The sequence below is a fragment of the Leucoraja erinacea genome, chromosome 30 (assembly GCF_028641065.1).
Source record: "Leucoraja erinacea ecotype New England chromosome 30, Leri_hhj_1, whole genome shotgun sequence".
Classification (NCBI taxonomy): Eukaryota; Metazoa; Chordata; class Chondrichthyes; order Rajiformes; family Rajidae; genus Leucoraja; species Leucoraja erinaceus.
The window spans coordinates 5,262,823-5,288,825 of NC_073406.1; the positions used below are offsets into that span (position 1 = coordinate 5,262,823).

Genomic DNA, 26,003 nt, shown 5'->3' on the forward strand with positions numbered 1-26,003 from the left:
CCCTTCTTCAGACTCGTGTCAGCGGGGGTGGGGTCAAAGATATAATGTAGTCGGAGACAGTAAGACTAGTGGGAGAACTGGGAAGGGGTACATCAAAGATGTACAGGTTTGTAGGTTAATTGGCTTCCGTAAAATTCTAAATTATCCCTGGTGTGTAGGGTAGTGCTGTTGTATGCGGTGATTTCTGGTCGGCATAGGTCAAAGAGCTTGTTTCTACTTTCTTGCCCTCATCGCAATCATGGCTTCCCCCCTTTCCGTCATACATGTGATCTTGGCAGTCTTTTGACTGAGCAACATTTCTAAAACCAGAAGTCTGCAGCTCACACATTACTATTAATAAAATCCCTACTCATGACCTTAAGTCCTCCCTTCATTCTTTTGTGAAGTACCAGACAAAACTAAACAATGGTATTATTGGATCTAAACTGAGAATATGTGCCAGCAAAGAATTCTAGGAACAGGCTTAACATTCCCCTGGCTTTACATTCGTCACAACTATTTCCTACCAGACAGATGTTGGGAGAGGGGTGGGAAAGGCAAGTCATGAGGTGAAGCAGCTATCTGACTTTGCCTTTTAATGCAATATGATGCACAGCAGTTAAGTGAAAAAATGTCTGAAATGTGAAACCTCTCCCCAAAATTACATGGCCACAATCCAATGGGAATTCTACCAAATTTGGCATCAGATTAATCATGTGGTAACTGCAATAACATCTTGAAACCATTACTGCCATGTCTGCAGTTAGACTGTCAAGCATAGTATATAACCAGCTGTAGCCTCAACCATTCAAGCAACACTAATGAGAATTCCAGATAAGGGAAATGGCCAACAAAATTGTAATATTTGGAGTTTTTGTTCATTTAAATTTACCCTTGGTACTTTATTCGATGCTTAAGGTTTTATCACAAATACTACACCTTAGCCAATTCTACCTAGCGGCTATCTAGAATATCCAGTCGAACATGATTCTTAAAAATATCATATGCTGAGCTTTTCCGTTACTAAATTTATTCAGAAGGTGATTAGCTGAAGCAATTTTCAGCTTGATCTCACCTCCAAATTATTTCAGCAATCTAAAGATATTAAACTTAAATATATCCTATTAATACTTTTTCCAAAATTAAGACAACAATGCTATCCATGAGAAAATCAAACCCAAATTTGTCTCCCACAAGCAAGTTGGACCCTCCTGGGAACCACAAAATGGATATTATTTCAAAGAAAATAACACCACACTATCTCCAGTTCCATTGTAATCTCAGCTCTGCGAATGGAGTTCATATTCAATCCGTTTTACTGTAATTTGTGAAGTACAAAAAATATTTACGAGTGGGGTCAGCGTGTAAATGTGTAATTTGCTCCTTGCACAATGGTAGCCGGGTTTTCCTTTTCAGTCTGAACAAAAGCAACAGCTTACCCATAGGAAGTATAAAAAGTGACCTAATCATCTAATCAGTCTTGCACCAGTTAGAAATCTGTTCAACTGCTACGTTAAACAATATACGATTTCCATAGACAGGAAACCATGTGGTCAAAGGAAGTTTTTTTTTTTAAAGATCCAAAAATAAGTGCAAGTTCTCAGAAATGACTGATCACAATTTGAAGAGTTAGCAGATAGAATGAACATTCCCAGCACTACAAAAAGTGAAGTTAAAAATACCATGATTGCAAAAAGTCTAGTTGAAAGCATAAGTTTCAAGAAAGCAAAAAAAGGGTAATGGAGAGGTCCTTCAAAGAAATTTACAATTACTTTGTGACGAATGAAAGGATAGTGGAGATACATACAAATTGCATGTTAATAACTTGCCTACCAACCAGTTCTCTATCCATGTCAATACCCTAACCCCAATACCATGTGCTCTAATTTTGCACACTAATCTCTATGTGGACTATGTCAAAGGCTTTTTGAAAATCCAGATACACCACATCCACTGGCTCTCCCTTGTCCATTCTGCTTGTTACAACCTCAAAAAATTCCATAAGATTAGTCAAGCATGATTTCCCCTTCATAAATCCATGCTGACGTTGACTGATCCTGACACTGCTTTCCAAATACGCTGCTATTACATCTTTAATAATCAACTCAAGCTTCTTCTATGGTTTATAATTCCCTGATATCTCTCTCCCTCCTTTCTCAAAAAGTGGGGTTACATCAGCTATCCATCGGTTTCACAGCCATGAGAGATGTTCAATGATTTTAAAGGGGTTCTGGGTAAATATTCTCACAAGGCAAAAGGGTAGAACTATCAAATCGTCATGACAAGGTGCAGGGATAACAAAAAAGGAAAGCAGATAACAGACACAGAGAGCGTAATAAAGAAATTATTGGAGAGCACACAGTATAAGAGTGAAATTAAGAAAGCCAAAAAAGAAAAGTCAAGCAAAATCAAAGAAAATCTAAAGCTACTTCATCAGCACAAAGAGCAAGGGGATAACAAACAAGGGCCTATTAAAGAACCAAAAAGGCCTGCGAAGTGGAGGAGATGGTGACATCCTTATTGAATAATTTGAATAAAAGAGCAGGATGATATCCATTTTGTCATTAAGGTCAACAAGTGAGAAATTATAGATGGAACAAACTATATAAAAACGGCCTTTATTAAAATCTGACAATGTGCACTTTAACCACATGTGATTTTTTCTGTTACAAATCTCAAATTGTGGAGTACAGAGGCAAATAAATAAATGATGGTTCTTTGTCTCAAACATTATGGAAGGCACTGAATGCACTGAGGTGCATAAAAATGAGGGGTTAAGATGGTGTAAATAGAAAGGATTTATTTCTCTTAGCAGGATATTTAAAGTGATTGAGAGAATTGCTAAAGGAATAAAGAGAATTGCTAAATTAATACACACACACAAGGGAGAAGTTTGGAATTCACTGCCTAAATGAGTGCTAGTGGCAGATATCCTCATCATGTTTGACCAATAGTTGAAAATACTTGAAAAACTGACTTGCAAAGCTAACGATCGAGGACCAGAAGATGGGATTAGATTGGATGGTTCTCTTTTTAGAATCAGCTATAATGCCATGGGCTAAATAGCTGCCCTCAATGATTCTATAAATCTAAGATCATCAATAAATCAAAAAGAATTCATAAGCAAGTTATTTTCAGGAGAGTAAGAAAACAGGATGTGGAGAAGCTAGGTATCTGCATGAAGGAGATGTAAATTCAGATGCGAGATGAGAAGAGGCTGGAGTGTAAAATAACCACGGACACAAATCTCCTCAACAAAAAGCATTCATTTTCCCAAGCCCATGCCTATTAGACATTAAGGAAACTTTCCACAGAAGCAGTAGTTTTGAATACTATTCCACAGATAGCAGCAGATGCTTAGTTAATTTATGATCTGACACTGAAAGATTTCTGTTAATTGAACTTATTAAGAGATGCAGAGGAAAAGCAAGTATATGCAGTTAGGTCACAGATCAGTTATAATCTTATTGAATATTGCAGCAACCTTGAGTGGTTAAATGGTTTGCTCTGATAATATATCATATGCATACGCCAAGGAACAAGTGACAATGTCAGCAGCCTGAAAGCAGGAATAGGAAGCGGGTAGGGTTGAAGATGAAATTAATCAAGACTTTATCATGGATGTAAGAGGTGCTTTGGTTGAAGAGGGGGGAGGGGAGTGATGAGAAATGGAGGAATAACTGTAAAATGAAAAGAACAGACACTGGGGGAAGGGGTAGTTAGGGCTAGGAAGCTGTTCTACAAGCGTAGGGAGCGCAGGTAGCTGCAAGAAAGTGATAATCGACATAGCAGGGAGAGCTAGAGGTTTTAAGAAATTAATTGTTTTGAGAACAGGGAGTGCAGGGTTAGAAATGCATCAGGGATTGACATTGATTTCAGGGTTCACCTAGGTGAATTTGACAAGACAAAACTTCACTTATTCACTGTATGAATTCAAATTTAGTGTTATATTAAAAACAATCATACCACATAATTTATGTCCTCAACATCAACGACTATTTGCTCACCTTCAAACTACTAACATCACTCATCAGGCTCTTAAATACTACCAGCTCAGATTTCAATTTTTCCACTTTCTCATTGAGTTCCTTTTGAATGGCTTCAGCTTCTTGTGAATCCTGAAATTAAAAAGACATCTGCATTCTCAGCTGCAAGCCCAAATTATCATTCACAGAAAAAATAAGAAATGGCTTCAAAAATGAGGGTACAGTTCTAGTTGTGATATAGCAGTCACGACATTTGACATAGCAGTACATCACCATCAAGTTGCTGATAAACTTTAGTCAATCCAACATCACCAAATCTTTCCTGCACAGTGAAAATCATTAGATTGGAAATCACAATGACTTGCTTTAGACTTGCTATAGTATAGTGACGATCAGGTTAAAAAAAAGTGATTCTGATTAGTTCAAAAACATTCCCATGGAATTAAATTTCATATCCACCCCAGAATATTACAGAGGCAGAAAATGAATAGCTATGTATTAAAATGTTCATACAACAGTAAGGAGAGCATGCAAATTCCAAATAGACAACAGTGAGGAGACAGTGCACATGTTTGTATTAACAGAAAGGACAATGAGTTGATGCATTTAAATGCAAAAAAAACATTTTGAACATGAAATGAAAAAAATACAATGGAAAAGATACTGAATAAAGTCAGTCATGAAGATCAAATATATAATGTTAATACAAATAATAAAAATATACATGTTCAGACATGAACAAAAACTCAAGTACATATGAAAATTGCAGTATTCGTTCTGCAGTCTCCAGTCCGACTGCCAACTGTCTCCAGTAGCCTGCCTCCACAGACAATACGTCAGCAGCAGGGCCACGGCAACCTCTGCAGCAGGACAGGTTGGTTTTGGTGGAGGGGGGTGGTAGATATCAAAACTGCAGCTATTTGCTGAAGAATCAGATTTCTGCACAATCTCTGAGAATAGTGGGACACGTGAATTCATTGGAAAAAGATTTCAAACGATATGGAACTATGCCAAAAGGATGGAGTTGATGTGTAACCAGCTACAAGGAAGTTCAATTATTGAAGAAAGAGTCCAGAAACCTAAACCCTTCTCAAAGTTCTAGGCATTTACAAGCTTTACTTCCACTTTTTGTTTGGGTGAGATGGCAGTGATGCAGCTGGTCAAGCCACTGCCTCACAGCACCCCAGACCCAGGTTTGATCCTGTCCCTGGGTGCGCCTGTTTGGAGTTTGCACGTTCTCTGTTACTGCATGGATTTCCACCGGTTTCCAATCACATCCCAAAGATGTGCCGGTTTGTAGGTTAATTGGCCTCTGTAAAATTGCCTTTAATGTGACGGGAGTGGATGAGAAAATGAGATAACATTGAACTAGTGTGATCAATGATCGGTGTGGACTCGGTGGGCCAAGGAAACTGGAATTCTCCACTGCAAAAGGCCTGTGAAAACTCATACATTTATTAAACATTTGCTTCTATCTGAACATAGAGAAAAAAAGCTGGGGTAACTCAGCGAGTCAGACAGCGTCTCTGGAGAAAAAGAATAGGTGACGTTTCAGGTCGAGACCCTTCTTCAGACGGCCCATCTCAACTCATAACATCACCTTTTCTCTGGCAATGCTGTCTGACCTGCTGAGTTACTCCAGCTTTTTATGTCTATCTTCAGTTTAAAACAGCATTTGCAGTTCATTCCTACACATTTGCTTCCGTCAGATTAAAGAATATTCTGTTTGTTTTCTTATCTAAGTGGATAATTTTACATTTTCCCATATAATATGCACTTGCTAATTCCTTCCAAATTACTCAATCATTTTTTATTCCTTTGTAACCTCTTTAGAGTCACTTCATAGTCGACATTCTCATTTAGCAAAGCAGTCAGACATTTCTGCATTTGAATAGTCCTATAACTATTAAATTGCACAATTTAAATATTAACAATTGAAGGCCATGCCAATTCTATCATTCCACGTCCATTTGAAACTATTCAGCACAAAGAGTAAAGACGGAAATGTTCCCACTTATAGGAGAGACCAGTGCAAGAAGCTGGAAATGCTAGACAGTCAAGAATAAGTGCAAAAGGGAAATCAAAAGCTATTACCTGAACAATTCTGCTACCAAAACAGTAAAGCCCAAATAAACTGGAGTTATTGAATGGGATCCAAATAAGGGAAAGTATAAAAAATGTGTAGGAAAGGATTGCAGATGCTGGTTTACATCGAAGATAGATACAAAATGCCGAAGTAACTCAGCGGGACAGAAGGAATAGGTGACGTTTTGGGTGGAGACCCTTCTTCAGACCCAAGTTACTCCAGCATTTTGTGTCTATCTTAAGTATAAAAAATGCTGATTAAATGGATGAGGATTGGATAAGACGAGAATAAATTTGGCATCCATCAATTTGTCCAAATACCCCATACTGTATGATCATCAGTCTGAAGAAGAGTCTCGAGCCGAAACGTCACCCATTCCTTCCCTCCAGAGACTCTGCCTGTCCTGCTGAGTTACTACAGCATTTTGTGTCTACCTTTGATTTAAACCAGAATCTGTAGTTCTTTCCTAAATCTTCAGGTGAAATTGAATTCCACTCTTAATTTCGTTGCTTACTAAACAAATCAGATTTTGCATTTAATATAAGTGGAATTTTATTTTTAATCTCATTTTTATGTGTTATATATACCCCAATCCCAGTAAACCAATCCAGAATACATGTACATATTAACTTGCTCAGATGACTTTGCATATCCCAAGCAACATTTATATTTTTACTCATAACTTACCACCTGTAGAGCAGCTACAATCTCCTGCAGATGCTGCCTAAGGTTGAGTTCTTGTTCCCATCTGAAGGAAGAATACAAGTATAGTTATTACAGAGATCATATTAAAATAATTATTGGATCAACATCTTACAATGCTTCATAATTACACTCGTTTAGTGAATAATAAGTGTTCATTCAGGGTAAAATAAAATAACTATAGGGTCTTGTTCCACTATTGAACATACTATAAATTATCTGCTGGACACTGTAATCCCCCAGCGCTTCCCATCATTAAAAACATATCAAATAAAACCTCTGTCGCTTAGGCTTCCTCAAACATTACAAGACCTAATGCATGTATAGTTTTTGAGCAGCAGTTTGTCAAAATCAACACCGTCAATAATTCATCTTGATGCATTTCTCTGCAACCCAACTATGCTTTTCTCTGCAATCCAACATATCACGTAGCCAAATAAAGGAATTAATAGGAAAAAAAAGCAGCCAAACTTCGATCAGATCATTTCAATCATTAAAGCAGTGCCAATACCAAGTAATATTGCAACTGTTAACAAGCATCTGTCATTGCATTGCTTCACTGGTGGCACAGTACACAATATTGTAGAACAGGTGCGGGATATTCTGCAGTGGATGGGTCAGCCAGAAGTCATTAGCCATAAAGGAACAAATGACAAAATAAATATGCCCTTACATGGCTTTATGGTTTTAGGGTTGAGGTCGAAAACTAAAGAACATTTCCTCAAAGGTATAAGCTCTGAACCACTGCTGGTCACAAATACCAGCAGCAAATGCTGTCAAGTGAGTAAGGAATTGAAAATTAAAGTTGGTTAATAAACTGTATGGCTGAAGAAATGGTATGAGGGAGACAGATCAGATTCCCATAACACAGATCATTTGAGAGGTTAGAGAATCAAGACAGAGATAGCATCTGAGCTAGAGTGAGATATACATCAGCATGGGGCGATTCACACATGCTAGCTGCGTGAGTTCTATCTAACCCAGCAAGGGTAGGCGTGAGAGACATCAAAACACCAACTAAGGCTCTTCAGAATTTTGTGTGCTTCAATGGGTTGAATTTTATTCTGAACTAAAAATACATCTAATCTCATTTTATTATGCCTACTGTGTGGCATTCCTGTTCTTCCAAACCAGAGATTATAGGTCTAATATACTTTTGAAAGAGTGCCAATGATTACAGTGTATGCAGAGTAGATTTACAATAATGATGCAAAAGATTAAACATTTTATTATATGCAAGATTATAGAGGCAGGGATTCTTCTTCTTGGAAAAGGTGATTTATTGGAGGTTCATAAATTAATAAATTATAGGAGCAGAATTAGGCCATTTAGCCCATCAAGTCCACACCGCCATTCAATCATGGCTGATCTATCTTTCCCTCTCAACCTGCCTTCTCCCCATAACCCGACACCCTTACTAATCAAGAATCAATCCATCTCCGCCTTAAAAATATCCATTGACTTGGCCTCCACAACAGTCTGTGGTAATATAATTCACAGATTAACCACCACAGGTGTTAAAAATTTATGACTGGCTTTAAAAGTAACAGTTTGAGAGAAATATTGAACGGGGATCTGGAATTTGCTGTGTGGCGAGCAGCAAACAGATTCAATCACAACTTTCAAAACAAAATTGAATACTCAGTGCAACAGGATAATTGACAGATGCTTTAAAAAATGATGGCAGGCCTGGTCTTTGGATCAAAGTGGTATGGCCAAGTCAGTTAATTGAAGATGCTACGTATTCCCAAAATAACTATAACATAACAACAATTTTCACACATTAGTTCATTGGTCTCTCTGGACTGTCTAGCCAACTCTCAAAGGATTACCCTGGTCTATCTCCAAACACATTATCTGTCGAGTCTACTTGCTTGTAGAAACTGGTCAAGACCTTTTGAAGAAAAAAACTATTTTACAGTTTCAAGTTCCACATGATTATATAAAAATGCTTCTAACCAGTACAAATACACAAAGTTTAGTTTACTTTATATTGCTCGGAAACACGCCCTTCGACCGTCCAGCAATCCCCGCACATTAATGCTATCCTACACACAATAGGGAAAATTTACATTTAACCAATTAACCTACAAACGTGTATATCTTTGGAGTGGAGTGGAGGAAACCGAAGATCTCGGAGAAAACCCACGCAGGTTACGGTGAGAACGTACAAACCCCGTACAGACAAGCACTCAGTCAGGTTCAAACCCGGATCTCTGGCGCTGCGAGGCAGCAACTCTACTGCTGCGCCACCATTCCACCCTAGTTTAGAATGTTTGCATTTATTAATCTTTATCTTGATCTGTTTTATTTGGAGCAATAACCTCCTATTCGAGAGACAACACTCCAGTTCAGATATATAATCAATGGATACAAAAGTTTTGAGACGCAAATAGCTAATAAACGTTAGCTATTAATAATAGCTAACGTTAGCTGATAAACATTAATACTTTTTCCTTGGTATATCCAAATGGATCCTTTGTATAGTTCTTTCTACGTATAATTGCAATTTGAGAGATTAGCTACAGATTGCCATTGTCTTTTATTGCCCCCTAGCTATTTCCACACTTCGTTCAGTCTGAGATATTCATCAAAAGGATTGATTAGGTTTAAATATTAACTTGAAGGGTTATTATTTTGAAATCAATTTGACTTCAAAGGGAGGTTATACAAAAAAGCTGGAGAAACTCAGCGGGTGCAGCAGCATCTATGGAGCGAAGGAAATAGGCAACGTTTCGGGCCGAAACCCTTCTTCAGACTGATCGGGGGCGGGGGTGGGTGGGGACAAGAAAGGGAAAAGGAGGAGTAGCCCGAAGGCTGGGGGATGGGAGGAGACAGCAGGGGGGCTGAGGAAGGGGAGGAGACAGCAAGGACTAACAAAATTGGGAGAATTCGATGTTCATGCCCCCGGGGTGCAGACTCCCCAAACGGAATATGAGGTGCTGTTCCTCCAATTTCTGGTGCTGCTCGCTGTGGCCATGGAGGAGACCCAGGACAGAGAGGTCGGAGACGGAGTGGGAGGGGGAGTTGAAGTGCTGAGTCCCTTGAATGACTTCAAAGGGACTCTGCTTACCCCAACCAAACGCCAAAACGTGCTATGGAGGGAAACAGCAGAAATAGAACTGCACAACATAGGGCCATTTATCTTGAGATACTTATAATTTTCTGGTTAACTTTATAACAATAATCTTCTTCGATGCTGCAAGTACCATTTCATACAACCAGTAGTAGTCAAATCAGCTAGAGATTAAATATCCTACAGTAAACAACAAAGAAGTTAATTTGCACAATGAAAAGGTAAGGCCTTTTTTTAAAGCCCAATCAGGATGATAAAGTATTTATATTCTTTCCTCGGACAGCTCTCCCTTGCCCCACCGGGTGTTATTACATTTTGCAGATTTAAAAGAGTGGAATTTGTCTCGAGAGAAGTTCACCATCAAAGATGGTGGCCAATTAGGAAAAGGGGAGATGCAACGAGTCCTGGGTGTCATGGTATTGAAAGTAGGCATGCAGGTGCAGTAGGCAGTGAAGAAAGCGAATGGTATGTAAGCATTCATAGCAAAAGGATTGAGTATAGGAGCAGGGAGGTTCTACTGCAGTTGTACAGGGTCTTGGTGAGACCACACCTGGAGTATTGCATACAGTTTTGGTCTCCTAATCTGAGGAAGGACATTCTTGCCATAGAGGGAGTAGAGAAGGTTCACCAGACTGATTCCTGGGATGTCAGGACTTTCATATGAAGAAAGACTGGATAGACTCGGTTTGTACTCGCTAGAATTTAGAAGATTGAGGGGGGATCTTATAGAAACATACAAAATTCTTAAGGGGTTGGACAGGCGAGATGCAGGAAGATTGTTCCCGATGTTGGGGAAGTCGAGAACAAGGGGTCACAGTTTAAGGATAAAGGGGAAATCTTTTAGGACTGAGATGAGAAAAACTTTTTTACACAGAGTGGTGAATCTCTGGAATTCTCTGCCACAGAATGTAGTTGAGGCCAGTTCATTGGCTATATTTAAGAGGAAGTTAGATGTGGCCCTTGTGGCTAAAGGGATCAGGGGTTATGGAGAGAAAGCAGGTACAGGATACCGAGTTGGATGATCAGCCATGATCATATTGAATGGTGGTGCATGCTCAAAGGGCCTATTTTCTGTGTTTCTAAGATACATTACTCACACTGGGTTTCAGTCACACCCATATAATTATGTCAAGATGTACACCCAATGATCAAAATAAATGGAAGAAATTCTCTTCTTGGAGTCAACATTTGACGTGTTTCAACTACAATGTCTTCGGATAAAGCTTGTTACAACTTGCCTGCAGAATTAATAATGGAGCAGAATTTAAAAAAACTCAACTAACATTGAATTACAGTAATTGCCTCCTCACTTTCCAAGCCTATCATCAGTGATTGAAAAGTGATCGGAAATGATTCAGAGGAAAAAGATATGCATACATTTGGAAAGACGGGTTGTTAAGGGACAGTCCGCATAGTTTATGCAAGGGACATCATGTTTCACAAATTTAATCGAGCTTTTTTGAAGAAGTAATCATAAAGGTTAATGAGGACAGGGTTGTAGACATATCTCTTTTTAGCATGGTTACAGATGGTAGGCAGCTCTGGAAGGCAAGGTCACATGGCATCAAGGGAGAGCTAGCAAACTAGATATAGAATTGGCTTGATAGGATGCAGAAGGTGTTGGCAGAAGGTTATTTTTCAGACTGGGGGGGGGGGAGGGGCTGTGACTAGTGGCTATCAATTGCAGAGGGATCTTGATCAGGTGGGCAAATGGGCTGAGGAATAGCGAACGGAGTTTAAGTCAGAGAAGTGCAAGGGGTTAGGGTAGTCAAATAAAGCCAGGATCATCACCGTGAATGGCAGGACTCTGGGAAGTGTGGTAGAGAAGATGATCTCAAAGTACCTGTACACAGTTTCTGAACGTAGAATGGCGAAAGATAGAGGGGGTAATTAAAGTAATAGGGCAGTGAGGCGGTTCTTGGTACACTGACCTTCATTAGTCAGAAAATTGAATATAGAAGTTAGGATGTAATGTTATAATTGCACAAGTCATCGGATAGTTACAATTTCTAAGACATTGGTGAGGCTACACTTGGAGAATCGTGTTCAGCTTTTGTCACCCTCCTGTAGGAAAGATGCCTTTAAGCTGGAAAGGGTACAGAGAAGATTTACGAGGATGTTGCCAGGACACAAGGGCCTTAGCTATAGGGAAAGGTTAGGCAGGCTGGGATTTTATCCTTCACAGTGCAGGAGGCTGGGGAGTGATCTTGTAGAGGTGCATACAATCAAAACAGATGCATACACAGGTGAACAAAAATCCAGAAATTTCAATCTTAAAGGCTTCTATTATTCCAGTATCCATTGGACTAATTGAAGGGTGTGAATTGCAGATTGCTGTGATCGTACAGGCATTATTATAAATGTAATTTAACAATATTAGGTTATTAGAAACAAGAGACCGTGGAAGGTGGAATCTTGAGCAAAAAGCAAACTGTTTGACACAGTCTTGAAGGGTCCCGATCCACAACGTTGTCTGTAATTTCCCTCTGTAAATGCTGTATGATCCATTGAGTTCCTACAGCAGTTTATTTTTTAACATTGAGTTTATTTCTGTTTTTCAGACTTATTGTATAAGCGTAAAGCTGCGAGATCTATGCTGTCAGGTGCTGCAACATGCTGTGTAATATTTAAAGGAACAAGCTCTTGGTCCCCTAAATAGTTTTAAGTTGTTTCCTAATATACTTTCCTTTCCACATTCTTTAGTCTAAAGTCGTCTGGATAATTTTAGCTCCCTGCAATATTCACTGGTTACTCGGGTCATTCTTTTTTACAAAACCTGCAATGTTTTACATTTAGGATAAAATTGATAACATTTGATTGTTTTTCTGTAATCTATTGACCCTAACTTGCAATCGCCACATTGACTGGAGCATAATAACGATCAAGCTGTAAAAATGTTACTTTCCTTTATGATCCTGGTAAGTTCTGAAACACAATTGTGGGTAAAATTCTAGATAACTGCATAAAACCAGAAATAAAATTGAGTAGCTTAAATTGAATGCAACTTTCATGCTGAATTATAAAAATATTACTAGCCAATTTGTGATCCAAAAAGGATGCAACCTAATTTATCCATTGTATTTATAACTGAGAAACTAGTATTTTTTTTCTAAAGACAATCCACTCTTATAAATGGTAGGCACAAAATGCTGGAGTAATTCAGCGGGACAGGACGCATCTCTGGAGAGAAGGAATGGGTGACGTTTCTGGTTGAGACCCTTCTTCAGTCTGAAGAAGGGTCTCGACCCGAAACATCACCAATTCCTTCTCTCCAGAGATGTTGCCTGCCCCGCTGAGTTACTCCAGCATGTTGTGTCTACCTTCGATTTAAATCAGCAGCTGCAGTTCTTTCCTACACCACTCTTACTAATAATTGCCCAACAAATTTTTGCCTTTCCTTGCATCATTCAAGATGCAAATCGCGATTAATCACGTGTATGCATTTCATGAAAGTGTAGGGTACATTGGAGTTAAATCTAAAATCAAGATAGGGTGTTACATCTCATTCTTTCAAAGCTTGTAAATAAATATATTAGCTAAGCATTCACAATCCACCAATAGCGCAAGACCAATAGAGAATACCAGAAATATAAACAAAAATTACCAGGGAATCTGAAGGGATTAAAAATTAAATGCCTGCCATGTTTTGTTTGAGGTATTATGTAATTTACTTGTTCCTTTTAGTTAATGATATTGTCAGATTAAAAACTTGGATAAAAATATTCCAAAGAGTGAAAAGACAGTAACTTGAAAAAATGCTAGAATGTTTCTCTATTCATTCCCCAATCTTACTACAAGTCAATGTTTTATGGCGAAGGAAATACGCTCCGCTTAAATATTGGGAATCAGGCTTTACCTACAAGATCAGTAAACATGGAAACCAAAAATATCCTGTGTTAAATAAAGAGACTTCCGAACATTACACTACATTAGTATTCGGGTCAGAAAAAAAACACCACTGCATTATTCTGGTTCTGAAAAGCCCTATTACAACTGGACTTCTTTGTAATGAACCTCTTAGTTCAAAAGAATCTCCAGCATAACTAACTGAAAGGTTGAAGTTTGGTCCAACACAACAACTTCGACATTTGTAATTTGTACTGCCAAACAAAAACTAGTAGGACAGAAGAGCAAAGCTTTTTTGAAATAACTCGAGGGCTGGTCTAATACACATTGTTTGCTGGCTGAATGAAATTCCCAGTACAAATGGAGTAGCAGTTTTAAATACAATTTGCCTTGAGGTATTAAATTTATATCAATCTATGGTCAACAGTTAGCAGAACTGTCAACTTAACAAGAAGGCCAATAGCTGTGCTCATGTGCCCATTTAAAACATTTTTTTTTTTTTTTAAAAGAGGTGTATACAGATTTCCGTAGCAATGTAAATGAATGTGAGAATTTCCAAAATCACACCAATTCTAAAAAATATCAATGGGATAACTTTTTTCCCTTCCAATCTAGTTTTACACCTGGTTTAATAGTATGCTGGTGTTTTCCTTCTTGACCTTATACTTAAGGGCCTGTTCCACACGCAACTTTTTCGGCGACTGCCGGCATCCGTCATAGGTCGCCGAAAACATGGCGCCAGGGGGTCGCCTGTATGGTCGTGAGTGATCTCGTAGTCACCCAAAGAGTCGTAGCGTCTTTCTGGTCACCACTGAATTCTCAACATGTTGAAAATTTTCGGCGACCTATGACGGGCGCCGGCAGTCGTCGAAAAAGTCGCGTAAGTGGGACAGGCCCTTTAGATTTTATTTGGGTTTCAAAGATGCCTCACTCGGCTTCTCCGCAGGTTAGCATTTTGTCTTTGGCTTAGATGGTTGTATGCTCAATTGTGTGATATTAAAGTTGTGGACACTTAAATACACAAGTGAATACTCCTCAGCAAAATTGTCTTTGTGACATGACACTGAACTGCAGTTTTCTTTCAGGTGCTGTAACAGACCATTTTCCTGCTGATGCTCCATTTTGATGAATATTCCTTCAGTCTCCCCCCCTCAATGCTATTCCCAAAAGGCCATGTAAATAAGCTTTAATTTGATTCTGAATCTTTATATACCTGTACCAGCTTTCACTTCTTTCTCAGTTATAAACAATCATAAATGATTTGTGCGAGTAACACCAATTTAAAGCACACCCTGTTAAATAATAAACAAATCAAGCAAAACATACCATATATTTTAATCAAATATTAAATTATGGGAAGATAGACAAGAACTATTCAAATTCAACCATTTAACATGAAATGCTAAATAATTTCTAAGAAACATTGATATCATGCTGATATCCCACAAAGGAACACTGCACCCCTTCAGTAATGCATAAATCTATGAGCCCTCTGTTGATGCATCAAATACCAACACAAATTCAACCTACACGGTGAAAATCAGTATTACTTGGGAAGCTGAGATTGAAGATTGTGATTTATATGGTTTAACTCCTACCAAATGAAGTGCACAGAATTTGTTGATAGTGGAAGAGATAGTTTCAGAATATGCAGTCAAATATTGCATAGGTATTGAGAAAAAAATCCACCAATAAGTAACTACAGAGAAAAAGTCATGATGCTCCAAAGGTGCCCATCCCAGAAGACTGCAGCAGGTTGAGAAAAGTGACAATTTTTCAGAAATCTTTGAGAACAACACTGACAGTTGTGTGTATCGTATAATGGGCCACTAGTACATAAATTAGTCTTCCTCATGTCTTCCACCACATCATATGGAACTCTCTTTCTCTCTTTCACAGAGACTACAGTGATCAACAGGGACCTGTAAAGGGAGCACAGAGCTCAATTGCTGAGATTTATATTCCAGAATTACAAGCATCTGGTTCTGATTGACATATAGAATTCCTTGAGCTATTCAATGAGATTTAATGGTGTATCCGTTAAAACTATGCTGGGAGTTTCCATTTCAGTTACATAAATTTCAATATAAAAATATTGTAATTTGTTGATAGAGTATTGCAACCTGTGACAAAGACAAAGAACACAAAAGATTCCCTGATTGTTAGATGTGACAGATTATTTTTGTAATTGAGAAGAGAGTGTGAAAACAGGTAGTTCTAATCTTATTCTGTTCCGAGTTTCAATGGCACAAATCATTAATTAGGATGGGTATGATTTAAAATTTTAACCAGAATAGAGTTAAAGGTGGGCATGAATAAGTAGTTAAAGACCCATTGGAGCAGTATAGTGACAAATGGATAATCAAAAAATAATTGATTGTTATTTAGAGAGAAAAGAGTAACTTTATTCCCATACCAATGAGCATAGAGGGAACTGAGATTGTAAGGGGAAAAAATAAAAAGGCTCATTAAAACTGCCGAATCATAGAAACAACGAAAAATAGGTGCAGGAGTATGCCATTCGGCCGTGCGAGCCAGCACCGCCATTCAATATGATCATGGCTGATGATCGAAAATCATTACCCCATTCCGGCTTTTTCCCCCATATCCCCCCGATTCCTTTAGCCCTAAGAGCTAAAATGAATTCTCTCTTGAAAACATCCAGTGAATTGGCCTCCACTAGCTTCCGTGGCAGATAATTCCACAGATTCACAACTCTCTGGGTGAAGAAGTTTTTCCTCATCTCAGTCCTAAATGGCCTAACCCTTATTCTTAAACTGTGACCCTTGGTTCTGGACTCCCCCAACATCGGGGACATTTTTCCTGCATCTAGCCTGTCCAATCCTTTAAGAATTTTATATGTTTCTATAAGATCCCCTCTCATCCTTCTAAATACCAGTGAACACTAGCCCAGTCGAGCCATTCTTTCACATGTCAATCCCACCATCCAGGGAATTAACCTGGTGAACCACTGCACTCCCTCAATAGCAATAATGTCTGTCCTCAAATTAAGAGACCAAAATGGCACACAATACTCCAGGTGCGGTCTCACCAGGGCCCTGTACAACTGCAAAACCCCCTTGCTCCTAAACTCAAATCCTTTCGCAATGAAGGCCAATTAGCTTTCTTCACTGCCTGCTGTACCTGCAAGCTTACTTTCAGTGACTGATGTACAAGCACACCCAGATCTCGTTGCACCTCCCCTTTTCCTAATCTGACACCATCAGATTAGTCTGAAGAAGGGTCTCGACCCTGAAACCTCACTCATTCCTTCCCTCCAGAGATGCTGCCTGACCCGTTAAGTTACTCCAGCATTTTGTGTCTACCATTCAGATAATAATCTGCCTTCCTGTTCTTGCCACCAAAGTGGACAACCTCACATTTATCTACATTATACTGCATCTCCCATGCATCTGCCCACTCACCCAACCTATCCAAGCCACCCTGCAGCCTCATAGCATCCTCATCGCTGCTCACACTGCCACCCAGCTTTGTGTCATCCACAAACATGGAGATGTCACATTTAATTAACGTCTAAATCGTTAATATATTGTAAATAACTGGGGTCCCAGCACTGAGCCTTGTAGCACCCCACTAGTCACTGCCTGCCACTCTGAAACGGACCCGTTAATTCCTACTCTTTGCTTCCTGTCTGCCAACCAGTTCTCTATCCATGTTAATACCCTACCCCCAATACCATGTGCTCTAATTTTGCACACTAATCTCTTGTGTGGGACCTTGTCAAAGGCTTTTTGAAAGTCCAGATACACATCCACTGGCTCTCCCTTATCCATTCTACTTGTAACATCCTCAAAAAATTCCAGATTAAGCATGATTTCCCTTCATAAATCCATGCTGACTTTGACCAACCCTGTGACTGCTTTCCAAATGCGCTGCTATAACATCTTTAACAATTGACTCAATCCTCTTCCTCCACCACCGATGTAAGGCTAACTGGTCTATAATTTCTCGTTTTCTCTCTCCCTCCTTTCTTAAAAAGTGAGGTTACATTGACTACCCTCCAGTCCTCAGGAACTGATCCAGCGTAAGAGAACATTGGAAAATGATCACCAATGCATCCACAATTTCTAGGGCCACCTCCTTGAGTACTCTGGGATGCAGACCATCAGGCTCTGGGGATTTATCTGGCTTCAGTCCCAACAGTTTACCTAACACCATTTCCCAATGAATGATGGTTCCCTTCAGTTCCTCCCTCCCACTAGATCCTCGGTCCCCTAGTATTTCTGACAGATTGTTTGTGTCTTCCTTAGTGAATCAAAAGGGAACAGGTTATTTTCTGTCTGATAATATATAATGACAGGGGATTAATTAATGATCTTATAATAAACGATCTCCTAGAAAAGAATGAATATCGCACCAAAGAATTTCAAGAAAATTAGGTTTGCAACTAGTATCCTAAATTGAAATAAAAGGCAATTACAGTGCTATAAGGCAAAGTTTGTATCTATCAGGAAAATAGACAAAATGACAAAATGTTTCATCAGTGGTGACATACATTTAAAAAGATATTTCAAATTCTCAGCAAAAGTACATTTCAGTGAAGGAAAACAAAGCTCTAAGAGAAAGGCACCTTCTGAGGATGGTGTCAAACCGGAATAAATAAATAATATTTATTTGGCTAGAATTTTTTTTTGAAAGCAGCAAAGTTTGATTGAAATAATTATTAAGAGGGAGATGATAATGGATGATCAAATTAGCAAATATAGAAAGTAAACGCTTCAATCGGTATCATGAAAATAGAGTATCTGACATCAGAGGAAAAGGAGGCAAAATAATTTTGGGGAATTTAGAAAAGGCGAAGTTTCTTATTATTGTGGATTGCTCTTCATGGTAAAAGTTTTGATGCAACTTTCTAAGCGCTGATGGGAGAGCACCTGGAGTATTGCACACAGTTTTAGTTTAATTATCCAAGAAAGGATACATTTGTATTGGAGGTGGTGCAGAGATGGTTCATCAGGTTGATTGCTGAGCTAGAGGTAACACTGTGATTTAAAAAAAATTGGGCAAGTTCAACTAATACCCATTCTACTATTGAAGGATAAAAGGCGATCTTATTGAAATATGCAAAATGTTGAAAGGGATTGACTGGATGGATGATGAGAGAATACTGCCCTCAGTGTAAATGCCAAGAATTAGGGGGCAGAGTTTCAGACTACAGGGTCACCCATTAAAGACATGTTTTCTTCTCCAAGAGTCGTGAATCTTTGACATTCTCTAAGAGCTCAGGGACATTATTATCGAATGTATTAAAGTCAAGGATGGTCAGACATGTTAAAGTACAAGTGAATCAAAGAGTTTAGCAAGAATGGATGAGTGATGTTGATGTCAAAATGTGATCAACACCAGACGAGTCTGGAAGGGCTGAATTTGAAGTAACCTGCCTGCCAACACTCCAAATATCCATTGGAAGGAAGGTGTCATCATTTAAACTTGCCCCTGGTTTTTTCACCCTGCGCTTTATAAATAGGTATCAACATACTGCAGCTGAACACTTTCTATTCTCTTTCACCTAATTTGCTTTAATCAAGATATACTTGGTAATAATTCGCAGATGCAGTCAGTACCTCTGCAATTATCCCTTCGGTACAGAATCCAACCCAAAAATGACATTCAACATTTTACTTTAATCAACTTGTTGGTATTTACAGAAGTATTCAAGGCAACCTGAAAGTATTCAATTCCTGGTGTGGCCTGCAAAGTTAAAGTATGCATGAAAGGGATCATTACAATAGTGAGAAAGAATTTTAAATACAACAGGATCTTACTGAAGATCTTACTGACTGGTTGCTATGCTGTGATGCTTTACTAAAGCAGAGAAAGCAGAGCATTTGTAGAGATTCACCAAAATGAGAAACACCTGGCATGAATTTTCTGCATTTGGACTGCAAGGGAAAATAGGAAGCCATCAGACTGCATATTGATTTATCTCTAGATTGTGTGCGCTCACTTTATATATACATTGTTAACGAAAGACCTTGATATTTAAAAAAAACTTGAATAGCTCCTTCTAAGAGTAATAATTCATAATTTACTACAAAAAATATTCAGGAGCTGCTGAACGAAGAACAATTTTCCATTTAATTTGCGGAAATTACAATGTTAGGTTTTATATTCTACAACTAACTTCCAGCTCCTCCAGTCAATCTTAAATTACATCATTTGAAAGGATAACATTAACTTCAAATTATTCCTTTAAAAAGCTGATGTAATTTTGAGACTCAAATCATTCTCATAACATCATTTAGTAACACTACAATAAAACGCTGCATATTTTAACCATAATTTCCCCACATTTATGCGGCTATTCATTGTGGAACTGAAGCCAGTAACAAACTGTTCTTTGATACTTGACAAAAGCAAACCAAATCAAACGTCTCCAAACTCAGACCATGACACATACCAATTTCTATACAGATTGGCATGCTGACAGAACGTTGAACAATCTTAAATTTAAAAATCTAGACTTCATTTTAAAGGATTTACATGTAAATCACCCTTAAAGAAGTGGAGATACTGAGTGAAATTAGTTTAAATCAGCTTCCCTGATTTTTAAGCTTGTTGGATTACCTACAGAGAAAGAATCAAGAACCACAGCCCATCAATGTTGGCTCTCAACCTCGCATATTGCAGACATACCCAGCTCAAGTTTCACATTAGCATGCACATCGTGATGTGGTTTATCCTACTGTTTTGGACAGTGATGGCAGACAACTTTGCATTGTTCCTGGATGAAATGAGGACCTTCATACACATATTGCATGTTTTATGGAAATCTCAATTAATAAATTAATTTCTTAGAACCTAGCAACATCTTATTTAAAATGTGACAGCCCTCCCTCGCACTCAAGAAACTTCCTTCATCATTTTTGATCATGTTGTAAACCTATAAATGACTCAATGACCCCAATATCAAAAATACATTGATTTTTTTTAGTTCTCTTATTGCTCATGAAGCTACAATTGTTCTCTGAACTGAATTTATTTAGCAACTTTAAAAGGGGATACTCCTTGTAAAGGAAGAAACTCATAAATTTTGATCTTTAATATCCTTACCCCCAAATTCCTGCAATTACCTTCTGTCAAATACAAAATATTTCCATTTGAATTCTAACTAAATGTTGCAACTATTACCATAGTTATGTGAACAATTCAGGGTACCACACCTAATGAGTGACTCATGCATTGCCTTTGAAAGGTAGGTTTGCAGGAAAATACATTCATGATTTGAATGAAGTTTAAGATATTCAATCAAATTACTCTTAACTCAAGCCAACCTCAATGGGTTGTCTAAAAATCAAGATCCTTTTGCGAGTGAAGTTATAAAACAATGCAATATGTAAAAGGTGATACAAATCGGAACTCGTTTCTGTATGTGGTGGCTACTTATGCTAAACATTTGCAAAATGTGTATTTGGGATTATTAGATTGTTAACATGTTAAGGGATATGGAGGAAGAGGTTGGTTTGTGGACTTAGGTCAGTCATGATCTCATTGAAAATCCTTTCTCTCTCGTGTAATACTTGATCATTCTAATTTATTTCCTGCAAATCTCCAGGCATCCCTTTTCAATTAATCATGCCTATAGAAATCAATTTCTATGGTGTTCATGTTAGATAGAGCCTATTTAATAACGGGAAATTCGTGTTTTAGTCCAGTATCAGCAACACACAGCAGGCGGATCATCCACCAATCTGCCGGCTGCTCCCTATTGCCCGACATTGCGCCAAGCTCCGCATTGAAAGCGGTCACTCACTTTTTCTTGTACTCGTCTCGTTCTCTCTTCACTTTGGCTAGCACGTTGTACAGGGCCCGCAGTTCGGGGGTGATGGTGTCGATCTGAACGCCCACTCCGTCCGGGTGGGTCCAGGATACCCCAGGACCTTGCACAGTCTCTAGGCCGCCTCCCACCTTCCTAACGTGGGTGAAGCTCCAAATGGTACCGGGGAGGCGGCTCGAGTAATGAGGCATAGAGACCCCACTTGGAGAAAATCCCGTACCAGTCCTGGGGGTGTAATTGGAATTAAGGGTGCAATTGGAACCGGTATAGCTGGAACTGGTGACCGGGGTGTAGCCGGAGCCGGTACCCGGGGTGTAGCCGGAGCCGGTACCCGAGGTGTAACTGGCGCCGGTACCCGGGGTGTAGCCGGAGCCGGTACCCAGGCCAGACGTATAGCCGGTGCCCAGACCGGGGGTATAACTGCTGCCCGGGGTGTAGCCGGTGTCAGTGCCCGGGGTATATCCGCTGCCCGAGCCGGGGGTGTATCCGCTGCCCGAGCCGGGGGCATAACCGTAGCCCGAGTAGCTGTAACATGAGCCCAGCGTGAAGCCGGCACCATAGTCGAGTGGAGTCTGTGTGGCGATGGACCGGGAGCGGCCGAGCAGGCTCCGCCGCGGTTCTTGCGCGTCCTGCAGCTGTTTCTCCAGTAGCTTGTTACGCCGCTCCAGCTCATGGACCTTGGCCAGGAAACAGCGGAAGCGTAGGTTGAGCGTCTTGAGGTGGTGGATGTTGGAGCCCAGGTCGTTCCGCAGCGCCAGGGTGACGGGGTTCGGCTCCACCAGGCCGCAGCTCAGCATCGCCGCCGGGTTCATGGTCGCGCCGACGATCGGGAACTCAATGAAGCGGACACCGCTGGCGGTCCATATCCTTCGGTGGGTGGGTGGGGGATAGATCGTCCACAGGCTAAAACAGACACGACGCCAGGCCTCGGCCTAGACTGCGGGAAGACAAGGATCAAGGCCTCAGACGCCGGTCCGGAGCGAAATAACGGCGCGGGCGTCTGGAGGCGACTGTAGTCCGCACCGGGGGGGCGTGGTCTCGCGGCGGCCACGCCCCCAGCGCCCGCCCTCGCGCTTCCCGCCCTCCCCTTGTCTCGCGGACTGCACGAACCGCCGAGGCTTCCAACCGAAGATTATAGAGCCTTCCAACCGAAGCCCCCCCACCCGGGTAAGAGGTGTTGCTGCTGCTTCTTGCCTCAAGATGCCATTTGTTTATTGTTTTTAATTGCCGCAGTACACTCTGGAAGGGAGGGGAGGGAGAAGATATGGAGGCGGGTTGAGTGTGTATATATTGGGGGAAGATCTGAAGGGTGGATGGGGGTAAAGGAGCAGCGTGGGTGGGAGAGATGGGGGGTGGGAGGGGGATGAGGAGAGAGGTGGGAAAGGGATGAGGGGGATGGATAGAAACATAGAAAATAGGTGCAGGTGTAGGCCATTCGGCCCTTCGAGCCTGCACCGCCATTCAATATGATCATGGTGAGGAGGCTGGGAAGATGGAATGGGGAATCCAGGGGCTAGAAAGTTAAATGGTTTGAGTGGTATTAATGCGCCTTAGGAGGGGGATGGATGAGGTGGGAGGGATGAGGATGATGATGAGGGGGATGATGAAGAAACAGTAGAAAACGGAAAACTAGGTGCAGTAGGCCATTCGGCCCCTCAAGGCAGCACCGCCATTCAATATGATCATGGCCGATCATCTAAAATCAGTACCCCATTCCTGCTTTTACCCCATAACCCTTTAACCCTAAGAGCCAAATCTAACTCTCTTGAAAACAGGAGGGATGAGGAGAGGGTGGAGGGGGTGGTTGGTTGGGATGAGGGAAAGGGTGGGAGGGCATGGGGGGAGGGGAGAGGGAGATTACACCTTGAGACCGTGGAGTAACACCTTCTTATGGAGAGGGCTGCGGGGCAGAGGGATGGGAGGAGAGGATGGGGCCGAGAAGGTGGGTGGTATGGCACGTACTTGACAGATAGAAGAGTGGATTAAGTCACGATACAGTGAAGGAGCAAAGGTCGGTGGAAAGGGATAAAGTGGTGAGATGAGGAAACAACAGGGTTATAGTGGGTGAGGAGGCTGGGAAGGTGGAATGGGGAAACCAGGGGCTAGAAAGTTAAATGGGTTGAGTGGTATTAATGCGCCTTAGGAGGAGGTGTGAATGTGTCATGGTGAATAGGAAAAGGTAGAAATGTGGGATTATTTGGGGGATTGAGGAACAGGTAGGTGACTAAATAATCTCTTGTTGCAGGGCTTATTGGAGAATAAATATTACCCAAACAGGGACAGCTATTGTGCTCCTCTACAAATTCATGAAATTATTTGCATTCATTTGCAAAGGCAGATGGGTCATAAATGTTTTAAATTAAAGGCAATGCAGCATTGAAGAATCCCCTTAGGTTATACACCCAACCTCAGCATTGATGTGGCATCCTAGTTTATGTCTTGAGCCTGTGGAATAACATCCCCTGCTTTGATAATTCAGAGGTAAGATTGCATGTATTATTGCGAAGAGGTATTAAAAAGGCAATCTTTGGCAATCGGGAGATGGTCTTTTTTTTTTGTGCTTCGCTCATCTGGCATCTCACCAGGAGGGAGGGACATGATAACAGTCATAGAGTGGTCCCACAAACTAGTTGAAACTGATGTGTCACTCACACATACAGAGGAGGCACCATCCCAGTCTTCTGCCTCAATGACAGGACAAATTTACCAGAACAGTTGAAATAACTATAAGGGGAGGGAGCCTTGAAGGGTGGAATGGGTGGGATAGGGGTGTTGGCGCCAGACTGCTAAGCCATGAAGGGAACAAGTCTAGTCATGTTTATTGTCATTTGCACGCACGGGGAGGTTCAGGTACATAGATCAGGCTACATGGAAACGACATACAACAATAAAGAGAAGAAAACCTTAGTGCAAAACATAATTAGAATACAAGTCCATGGTAGTGCAAGAAATGGTTCCTGGTGTACCATTAGCGAAGTAGGATTAGGGTTATGCAGGTCCTTTGTCCCCTGACAGAAGGATCTCGACCCGAAACGTCGCCAATTCCTTTTCTCCATAGATGATGCCTCACCCGCTGAGTTACTCCAGCATTTTGTGTCTACCTTCGATTTTACCAGCATCTGCATTCTTTCTTAAACATTGGTTCAAGAACCTGATGGTTGTAGGAAAGTAACTATTCCTGAATAGGAAAGTAACTATTCCTGAATCGGGGTTTGTAGCTCCTGTACCTACTGCCCGATGGTAGTAGCAATCAGAGAGCATGGCTCAGATAGTGAAGTTCCTTGATGATATATGCCGCATTCTTAAAGCAGCATCTCATGTAGAAGCTTTGGATGGATACAAACTTCCTGCACCAGGATTGTTCACAAAACCCAAGAGACATTTCACGCGAGAACTTTGTAACCAAACTCCGAGTAGGACAGTAATTCGACTGCTTTGATTTATAGAAGTGTGGAACAGACGTCTCAGCAAGACTACCCTGTATTTGGAACATTTTTTATTCTCCTTTTATGAAACTTGAGTTACACTTCACCAGTGGAACTGTGGTAAAGTTGACCCATCAAATGATAGATATATTTGTCATTAGTTTTGAAGATGACATATCATGGACACCACCGTGGATAGCAGTAGATGAAGGGCGCCTGCAATCTTACTTCACTGTTTACAACGTTGGTTATCTGGAACCAAATAGAACATTTGTATCTCCGATATGTTCTGTGATGTACAGGTGAAGAAATCGTCAGCTTCCCCCACTCTCACATAAACTGGATCTTCCAACCTTCCTCAGCTTATGTCCTCTCCTTGAAGTCACCACTGTTTCCAGCCATACCCCAGATTTCAGTTTGCGATTCTCTCCCTCCATATTCCACAAATTAAAATACCTCAATTTTTATGCTTAAATAATGAAGAAGGTTGGACTGGAAAAAAGCTTCAATCACATCTGTGAATCATCTAGCAAAAATTTAGCTTGCACTGGAAATGTTTTGACATGGGCAAACACTTAGTTACTGCCTGTTCCAATGGGCCTGAGGGCCTGGGAACAACCTTGTGATGTGGAAGTGGGGCCATGTGAATTTTGGGCTCGGTTTTGCTTTGACTGATGCCTTCTAATGGAGCCATTTAGTTTTCAATAACCTACGATTATCCATGTTTTATAATTAAATTCAATAAATGTATTCAGTGATTTTAAGCTGTAACCTTAAGATCACTACCTCACTGTTGTTATCAACATGCCACCATCTTATCACCTCGTTGCTCTTGAACTTTGTTTCTACTAACTTCACAGGAAACTTATAAACACCATTATAAATCTTGCATTTTGGTTTTTGAATAGTATTGTCTGTGTAATGTTTTGAATTGAATTAGAGTGTGTCTTATGTTGATCGAGCATTTATGCACATATAGTAAGTGTTTATCCCAGCTCCCTTTTTAAATTTTTATAGCTTGTTCTTGTTCCCAGTCTCTTCTAATACCGTCAGTTGTAGGTATTTCTATATTTAAAATAGTGTTATATATGTATGATATTAAGTT

At 40.3% G+C, this 26,003-nt stretch overlaps 1 protein-coding gene across 2 annotated transcripts in view; it reads right to left on the reverse strand.

The window, feature by feature from the left end:
- Positions 1 to 22,432, reverse strand: part of iffo2b (intermediate filament family orphan 2b) — a 30,828-nt gene extending 8,396 nt beyond the window's left edge. For both annotated transcript variants that reach the window (XM_055659228.1, XM_055659229.1), the window contains exons 1-3: positions 21,450 to 22,432; positions 6,739 to 6,799; positions 3,987 to 4,097 (exon numbers count right to left, since the gene is read on the reverse strand). In XM_055659228.1, the coding sequence (XP_055515203.1) occupies positions 3,987 to 4,097; positions 6,739 to 6,799; positions 21,450 to 22,285 (1,008 nt within the window). In that variant the 5' untranslated portion in view covers positions 22,286 to 22,432. The remainder of the gene's footprint in view (positions 1 to 3,986; positions 4,098 to 6,738; positions 6,800 to 21,449) is intronic.
- Between the last annotated feature and the right edge of the window lie 3,571 nt (positions 22,433 to 26,003).